At 55.4% G+C, this 8,955-nt stretch overlaps 1 protein-coding gene across 1 annotated transcript; it reads right to left on the bottom strand.

Moving 5' to 3' along the window:
• Positions 1-4,401: 4,401 nt before the first annotated feature.
• Positions 4,402-8,406, bottom strand: LOC132003588 (asialoglycoprotein receptor 1-like). The gene is made up of 10 exons (XM_059379144.1): positions 8,061-8,406; positions 7,301-7,450; positions 6,579-6,695; positions 6,176-6,271; positions 6,013-6,084; positions 5,857-5,928; positions 5,574-5,660; positions 5,316-5,470; positions 4,945-5,048; positions 4,402-4,794 (listed from the first exon to the last, which is right to left on the bottom strand). Exons 2-10 carry the CDS (start codon positions 7,365-7,367, stop codon positions 4,635-4,637), a joined length of 930 nt encoding a protein of 309 aa, XP_059235127.1. The 5' UTR covers positions 7,368-7,450; positions 8,061-8,406; the 3' UTR covers positions 4,402-4,634.
• Between the last annotated feature and the right edge of the window lie 549 nt (positions 8,407-8,955).

Raw genomic sequence — 8,955 nt, 5'->3', positions numbered from 1 at the left:
CGTTCAGCTCTTTTGAACTGTCTCTGTTCACGTACCAGCTCCGCACTGGTTTAACTATTTCGGATAATCTACCCACATTACTTTCCTTTCTAGAACTTGCCTCGTTCTAGATATCCTCACTTCTAAGGCAACTTCATACAATCCGTAGAATCGGCTTCTCCACTGCCATGTATATCCTCCTTTGACTGTCTGTACGCGATCTTCTCTGATGTGAAGTCTGTGCCGCTTTCCTGTCCCGTGGACGACCTTAGCAGATTGACCTGCTGCCGGTTTGCCATCCGTCTCCTCCGGCTTTTAGATTTTGTTGTCCTCGAGTTGCAAATAACTCTCCTTATAATTCTCCCATATCTATGAATGACTTGCTCATTAGGTAGGTGCTATATGGTAGGGAACAATCAAGAAACAGCTTTCTTTCTCTCCCTCCCTTACGACAGTCCAAACGCACACCTGCTTCAGTCTCTCTTCCCCGCACAGCTGGAGAGTGTCTTGGGTGTGCTTACAATTAAGCGGTCGTTTAAGTTTTGCTCACGGTCTCCTCTTCAGCTGTGACATGCCCAGGCCAGCCGGAACCCAAGCTGGGACTCCTAAGCATTGGGACCGTTCCCTACCCACCCCCCGCCCCGGCCCCGGTCCGCTCACTGGGGGCGGGGCAGTGGGGGCTGCGATGGGTGACATGGCTGTGCTGTCCCTGTTCTTCCTCCTCTTTCTCTCCCTGTCCCCTTGCTATGTTTCTCTTTGCTCCTCCAGGGCTGAAGTGAAGGAGGGAGAGAAATAAAGGGGAGGGGCCCGCGGTTATACCTGACTGGGACTGGCGCTGTTGTGGGCTCTGGATGATCTTTAAGGCGGGCTTCCAAACACTGGCTCTTCCGTGGGGTCTGCTGCTGGTGCCTCCAAGACCCCATGGTATGCGCCCGCACCAGCGGCCCTCAGGAGGAGGAGGCGGCCCTCCCTGGGACTGTCACCCCCAGCTCTGCCCACTCCTCCCCTGCAGGGTCATCCCTACAAGTCTCAAGCCTGAGCAGGAGCGTGTAAACCTGCACAGGCCCTTAAGCTTGTAGGCACCGTTCCCTCGGCTGATGCCGGGGCCACTGCGGAAGCTCACTCCTTCCATGAAGCCCTCCAGGCTTGCAGGTTCTCTGACGTCCCTGCCCCCAGAGGCAGCCTAACCCCATGATACCCAAGGCAGCTCCAGTCCTGGATCTCTGCTTCCAGCCTGTTCCTGCCAAGAAAGGCATGTTGGCTCTCAAATTTCCCAGGACACATCCAGAGTGTTCTCTTAACGTCTCCCAGGTGCCACTCAGAGGGCACCTCAGGGTGGGCCCGGGAGTCCCTGGGGTTCAGCTGCCACTCAACCCGGTGGTAGGAAACGCCCAAGGGAAAAAAGCCAAGCCCAAAGGGTTCATATCGCAGGATTGCACTTATGTAACCTTGGCAAGGTGACAAGATTAGCCTGCGGAGAAAGGACCGTCACCCCCCAGGGTGGAGTCCTGCGGGAGCAGGACTCAGTTGCTCTGACCGAGCTGCAACCTGAATCCCGTCATAGCTGCTTCATCTGCACAGGTGGTAACATTTCTAGAACTCTCCACCAAAGATCAACAAATCAAAGAATGCATTTAAAACTGGAGAAACCGGGGCCCCTGGGGGGGGGGTGCTCAGTCAATTAAGCACCTGCCTTCAACTCAGGTCCTGATCCCCAGGGTCCTGGATCGAGTCCGCATCAGGCTCCCTGCCTTAGCCTGCTTCTCCCTCTCCCGATGCTGCTCCCCTTATTGTGCTCTTGCTCTATCTTTCTAATAAATAAAATATTAAAAAAATTAAAACAAAACTGGTGAAAACCCCTCGAAAGTCCTGTGGTTTGGTTAATAGTATTGTACCCATGTCAATGTTCTGGTTTTGAGAATTCTACTACAGTCCTATAGGATGTCATCATCGGGGGAGGGGAGGAGGTACAAAAGAACTCTTTTTACTATTTTTGCAACTTTTCCTTTTTTCTTTTAAGATTTTATTTATTTATTCGACAGAGAGAGAGAACGCACAAGGGGAAGCAGCAGGCAGAGGGAGAAGCAAACTCTGGGGCTCGATCCCAGGACCCTGAGACCATGACCTGAGCTGAAGGCAGAGGCTTAACCCACTGAGCCTCCCAGGTGCCCTATTTTTGCAACTTCTATGTGAATCTAAAATTATTTCAAAATAAAACTTTGACTCAAAAAGAGAGAGAGAGAGAGAGAACCCTACTGGGGTTTGACTTGAAATGGCATTAAAATTACTGGGAGAACCAACGTTTTGATGAAACTGAGTCTTCCCACTCCAATGGCAGGCATGACTGTCCATGCGTTTGGGTCTTGTTTTCTGTCCTTCAGTCAGTGTCAAGGTTTTCTTCAAAGACATCCAATGCCTATATTTCAGATTTTGAAACTATTGTGGGTAAAATAGATTCCCATTTTCATGTTAATAGGTTCGTGTCATGGGACTGTTTTTTTCTGTACATTTGTTTTTCTGTTTTTCTTCTCAAAAACCATCACCCCAACGTGGTCCCTCCAGTCCAAAAACCAGATCTTCCTTCCACCTCCCTCTTATCCATGCTAATTACCTGCCTGTCCCTTTGCATTCCGCTCTCCCCAAAGTCCATACTCCCTACCTCAGCCATACTTTATGTTTATGGTATTTATTTCTGTTTTTAAAGATTTTATTTGTTTATTTGACAGAGATCACAAGTAGGCAGAGAGACAGGTAGTGACAGACAGAAGCAGGCTCCTCGCTGAGCAGAGAGCCCGATGGGGGGCTCGATCCCAGGAACCTGAGATCATGACCTGAGCCAAAGGCAGAGGCTTTAACCCACTGAGCCACCTGGGTGCCCTTGAAGTTAGATTTCTTTCAAATGTAACTTCTGCCTCTAGTTTTCCATCAGTTCCACGGTGGTTTTTGCCTCAAGCCCCTGCTAGTCAGAGTGGTTGGTTATACAGTAATCGCTAACCAACACACCTTACCAGCTTTTCATGGCAGCTCTGGGCTCTGCCTTTCCTTATCACCCTAAGTGTACACAGCTCTTAACTGACAGAAAAGAATTGAACTCAAATGCTTGTAAAAAGGAAATGCTCCTTTCACAGTCACAGAGGACTGTCCAAGGCCTCACCCAGCCTTCTCCATTCTGCTGTGTTAAGATTGCTGAAAATCAGGCCATCTGAGCTACATAAGGTTTTGCAAAAGAGCATATAGTGTGAAAACCTAGAACAGGCAAAACCAATCAATAGCGAAAGAAAGCAGGTCATTCACTGGCTGCCTGGGGACAGGAAGCAGTAGACAACCAAGGTCGTAAGGCAACTTTGGGCAGATGGAAACGTTCTGTATCTAGATTGGGCGTGAGTTATTCACATTTGTCAAAAGTCATCTCTACTCTTTAAATGGGTATATTTGGGGTGCCTGGTGGCTCGGTTGGTTAAGCGGCTGCCTTTGGCTCGGGTCATAATCTTGGGGTCCTGGAATAGAGCCCCGCATCGGGCTCTCTGCTCAGCATGAGCCTGCTTCTCCCTCTCCCTCTTCCTGCCTCTCTGCCTACTTGTACTCTCTATCTCAGTGTCAAATTAAAAAAAAAAAAAAACAAAAAAACATTTTTTTAAAAATGGGTATATTTATATTTATATTACATATTAATTTCTGTAGGAATTACATTGCAATAAAATTGTTTTTAAGATTAAAAAAAAAAAAACTTACAATCCTCATGCACTGTTGGTGGGAACGCAAACTGGTGTAGCCACTCTGGAAAATAGTAAGAATGTTCCACAAAAAATGAAACAGAACTACCACGTGATCTGGCCACGCCATTTTCGGGGCATGCAGGCAAAGGAAATGAAAACAGAGTATCAAAGAGTATTTGCCCTTCCATATCCCTTGTAAGCACTAATTCACAGCAACCAAGATGTGGAAACAGTTGATATGTCCCGCAGTGGACACCTGGATAAGGGTGTGTGCCGTGTACACAAAACAGCCGTGTCCAGCCACGAGAAGGAGGGGAATTCTACGCTTTGCAACAATAGGGAGGGACCTTGAGGGCATCGTGCCGAGCGGATGAGCCAGAGAAAGACAAATACTGCACTGTAGGATTTATATGTGAATCGGAAAAAAGAAATAAGTCAAATTCATAGAAAGAGAGAGTAGGTTGGTAGGGCCGGGGGGTGAGATCGGGAGAGGCGGGTGAAGGAATGCCAGCTTGCGGCTGCTGGTTGAACGAGGTCTGATGATGTTACGGTGACGACAGGTGACATATCGTATAACTGGAATTTACCAAGGGAGCAGAACTTACGTGTTCACACGCGCACAAGAGACAAACATGTGAGGTTATTGACTGGATGGGGGACCCCTTCCCAGGGTGTATGTTTACCAAATCACAATGATGGACACCTCAAATGTCTTACAGTTTTATATGTCATGACACCTCGATGCACCAGGTTAAAAAGGCAAAACCTTGAAGAACTCTAGAGAGTCTTTTGAACGCCAAGGAGAAGAACATCGTGGTGGCAGCAGCCCAACCTCCATAGGCTTGGTCCTCTCCCCACCGCCTGGTAAGGGTCTCAGGGAAGGCCCCTCCCCCTCCCTGCGTCTGGACCGGGAGGTCTGCAGGAGGCAACCCCGCGGCGCTAGCTGGCCCTGCCCAGGCTGGTCTCGCACACCCAGCGGAAGACCCTCTGGCAGGTGTTGTCGTTCCACTTGCCGTCGTCGACTTCGAAGTGTGCGCAGTCCTCGCCCCCGCCCAGCCCGTGCCCATCCCAGTTGTCTGGCTGGTCTGGCTTCCAGTTCCTGCGGGGAGAGGACCGCAACCTGCTGGGACGGTCCGAGGGCACCCCGGGGAGGTGTGGGGGAACCCGGGAATGAGGGGCTGAGAGCCAGACCCTGCAGGAGCAAGAGCTCCAGGCGGGAGAAGGGCACGGGCAGCCAGGGCGTGCTTACTTGAAGTTGGTCTCGTAGTCCGTCCCGTCCACCCATTTCCAGGCTCCGTCAGCGTCAGTGAGGCCCATCCACGTTTGTGAGCTGATGTGCTCCTGCACAAAAGTCTGGGGCGACAGAAGGCCAAGGGTGAGGTCTCCCCAGCCCAGCCAGCTCCTTGCGCTTGACATGTCCCCTCCATCTGCTGAGGCTGGGGCTGTTTCCTCCAATAACCCGAGATGAATCCTCCGAGGGTGGCTCAGCCAACTGTGTGTGGGGTGGGGGGGCGGGGACGTGGATGTCAAGCCCCCCAGGTGATTCCGCCCTGCAGCGAGGTTGAGAACCGCTTCCTTAAATGGGACACGTCCTGGGACCCTCGCCCCTGCGGAGCTCACCTGCTCGGCTCTGGAGTTGACGACCACCAGGTGTGCGCTCTCCTGCCGGCAGTACAGGTTCGCATCTGCCCACGTCTTCTCGGAGGAGCCGGAGAACCAGTAGCAGCTGCCCTCGTGCTCCAGCCAGTTAGGGGGGCAGCAGGTATTTTGAGACCCTGCAGGGCCAGGGCAAGGGAGGGTCTGAGACACAGCGCCCGCGCCCGGAGGGAGGAACAGGAGATGGGGCCCAGCCCACGCGCACCCCCTCACACCCCTCACCGTTGCTCTTGAGAGCGACGATCTGGCAAGTCAGGGATCTCAGGTCTCTGGCCAGCCGCTGCACCAGAAGGAGTGTATCGGAATGACCTGGGACACACACAGGTGCACGGTGGGGGCGGTGCCTGGGGCTCAGCTAGTCCCTGGTAGCCCGATGGCCCTGCCCCGGTCCGCCCCAGAACCCCCTCCACCCACCCCACCCCGTGCCCTCCCAGCACAACACACCCCGTCCTGGTGGAGGGGAGCTGCCCCCCCCCCAGAGGGGAGCGGTATTGGGGTTGCTGACCTGCTTTGAGCTCCTGCTGATCCTTCTCGAGCTTGCTCTCCAGGGAAAACACCTTGTCATTCAAGCTACGGGCTGGAGGGGCAGGCACTCAGGACCCTGCAGCTGCCCCCACCCCAGTCTCCACCCCCGGAGCCCCAGGGTCCTGAAGGAGCTCACCTGCCTGCACCTCCTGCTTCTGATTTTCCACCTCGGCTTTCAGAGATGTTATCACTTCTTGCATTTTGCCTCCTGCAGGACAGGGGGACTTGGTGGGCCTCCAGATTCAGCGCCGCCTCCCCTACAGCCCCCGTGTCCCAAGCCGCTTCTGTGCGGGGCTCACCCTGGGATCTCAGCGCCTGGACCTCGGCCTCAGTGTTTGCAGTGAAGTTGCTGAAAGTTGCTCTCAGGGTCGCCAGGTCCCTCCGAAACCTGGAATCTGAGCAGGGAGGGGACAAGCAGGGCTGAGATTTACGGCCCCTCTGAGAGCTGGCGCTGAGCCCCCCACGTGACATGGCTTGACTCCCTGCGTCCTCCCATGACCCAACTGGAGGGGACAGGTGGTATCCTTATCCAGAATCCCAGAGCAGGAAACAAAGTTCAGAGAGGCCAGGTCATTTGGCTAGGTTATCCAGCCCATACGTGCAGAGCCAGCAGCCACCCGACAGGCCACTGTCCCTCCCGGCCACCCACACGCCCCAGCGCCCCGGGCGTTCTCTCTTCCCTCCCCACCCTGCGACCCTCACTCTGGGATCCCAGCACACAGATGCCGACGAGCAGGAGGAGGCTGAGGCCCAGGGAGCACAGCAGAAGCCGAGGGCCAGGGCACAGCTGCTTCAGGAAGGGCCGAGGCAGAGGCAGCCCTGTGAGAGGAGAGGGCATCAGGGCAGGAGACTGGGGGGAGGAGAGAGCCCCAGGGACCTGTCAGAGAGGGGGGTGGTGCAGGCAAAGCTGGTGGGAGGCTGTCCCAGGGTGCTGTGGGGCAGAGGACACCCAGGCCTCTGGCCCTTCCTGGACCAGCACAAGTCCTCAGTCACACGGGCCCCTCACGCCCGCAGGGACACTCGTACACAAGGACCCACAGATGGGGGATGATGGTGACACTCAAGGTCCCATCACAGTTGGGGGAGGGGACAGAAGGACCCAGACCGAGCTGGGGCAGCCAGGCCTTCAAAGGCTTAACTCACCTGCACGGTCAGGGTCACAGGTGAGGTTTCCTTCCAAACCTGGATGCTCTTCCCCAGAGTATAAGAACCCAGGCCCCCTGTGGCTCTCCCTGTCCCTGTCCCTGTCTTTCTCAGGACCTTGAATCCTCTTCACCCTGGGGCTCCCTAGGCTGGGGCCGGGCCCCCTCCAATAGGAGACCCTCCAACTGCGCACAGTAGGGGCACAGATGAGACATCACAGCAGGAATCCTCTGCACGATGGGGGGCAGTTTAAGGCGGGAACATTTTCCCCTTCCACTTACCATTTCCAGGCCCCTGGCTCTGCTTCTCGCACTCCGAGTGCTGAAATTTTTCATACTGCGTCGACATGCTGGGATTGAGACTGCGGCCGGCAGAGCCGAAAGGCAGGGCCAGGGGCCAGGCAGAGGCAGAGGCCGGACCTGCGGGGGAGGCTGCGGGATTCGGAGTTGAGGTTCGGACGGAGCCAAAGAGGAGCCCAGGGTGGAGAGAGGCTTGGAGGTGGTTCTGGGTGTACCGGTGAGGTTGGGAGTGGGGTCAGAGCCAGGCACGGGGCAGGGGGGCGGGTCGAGCAGGGGATTGAAGGTGCAGGTAAAACCTCCGGTCCTGGCCCTGGGGTGTGCCGGGGGCTCCTGTGGGAGCCGTGGGTGTGCTGGGCAAGGCCTAGCACCGAAACCAGAACCAGAGTCTAGGGTCAACTTCAGGTTTGGGCTGCTGCCAAGATTCAAGCTGACTCCGGGCTCAGAGCTGTGGTTGGGCTTAAGGGGGAACTGCGTGAGTATCAGGGTCAGGGCTCCAGCCGAGGTGGGGCTGGAACGAGGCTGAGTCCACGTCCCGGCTTGTGAGCAAGGCTAGGCCACCCTGTTCCAAGCCCAGTGCAGGGAAAGGAGGGAAGGTTGACATCCGCACTTGGCCATTCAGTCCCCGAGCTGCCCCTTACCTCTCCTCTGATTCGGTCCCACCTGAGACCCACAGTCCCCGCTCTCAGCTCTCCCGACACCCTCCCTGTCCCCTGGGAGTCCCCTAAGCTCCCAGCCCTGTTACCTGTGGAATGTCTGAAGCCTGCGATTTGGGGGGTCCTCTTGCAGCAGTGACCCAAGTTGGAAAAACACAAAATCCTGGAGAGTGGAGGTGGCGGTGGAGTGAGGGAGGAGTCCTCTAAGGGACCTGAGCCCAGCAGGCTGTTAACTGTTCTGGAGTGTCCCAGTCTTCAGGCAGTGAGTGGAGGAAGGATTGGAGGGGAACTCAGGGAGATTGCGTGAGGTGAGAGGTAGATATGGGGCAGCTTTGGCTCTCCTCCTCCGGGGTGTATCTACTCCCTTTCCGCTCCTCTGGAGCCCCCTGACTTCCTCATTTTTACCATTCGGGAGAAGGGAGCCAGGCGAGAGAGACCAGAGGTGCAGTCGGCCTATCTCCCCTGCCCACACCCCCTTTCACTTCCTGCCTTCAAGTTCCCAGAACTGTGTGTCCCCAGCACCACACAGCTGGGTCCGGAGGAGCCCATTTCTCAGCTCTTGCCCAGTCCCACTGAGTCCTGGCTCAGGATCTTCCCCGGAAGCCTCGGCTGCTGTGCTCTGAGCAGGAGGGAAGAGGAGAGGCCAGAGTGGGGTTTCCTGGCTGGGAAAGGGAGGGGGCACCCAGGAAAGGAAAAAGGTACTGATCAAAAACTGACTAACAGAGATGGGGCCAGACCCGTGCTAGACATTCAGCATTCGGTTCCCAAAAGAATCTTGTGAGGCACAGTGGCCCGGGGTGAGGCTTGGACCTGGGGTGTGGGCTGCTCAAGGTCTTGCTGAGCACAAGGGCTGGAATTCAACCCCGGCGCTCCCTGACACCCTGGGCTGCCGCTCTGTACACGAACCATCTTCAAGAAAGGGGCTCAGTCCACTACCATGACCTGCAAATCTCATGAAGGGGGCTGCCCCGACTTCACACTCAC

This window comes from Mustela nigripes, chromosome 16 (assembly GCF_022355385.1).
Source record: "Mustela nigripes isolate SB6536 chromosome 16, MUSNIG.SB6536, whole genome shotgun sequence".
In the NCBI taxonomy this organism is placed as follows: Eukaryota; Metazoa; Chordata; class Mammalia; order Carnivora; family Mustelidae; genus Mustela; species Mustela nigripes.
This window is presented reverse-complemented; position numbering and strand designations above follow the sequence as displayed.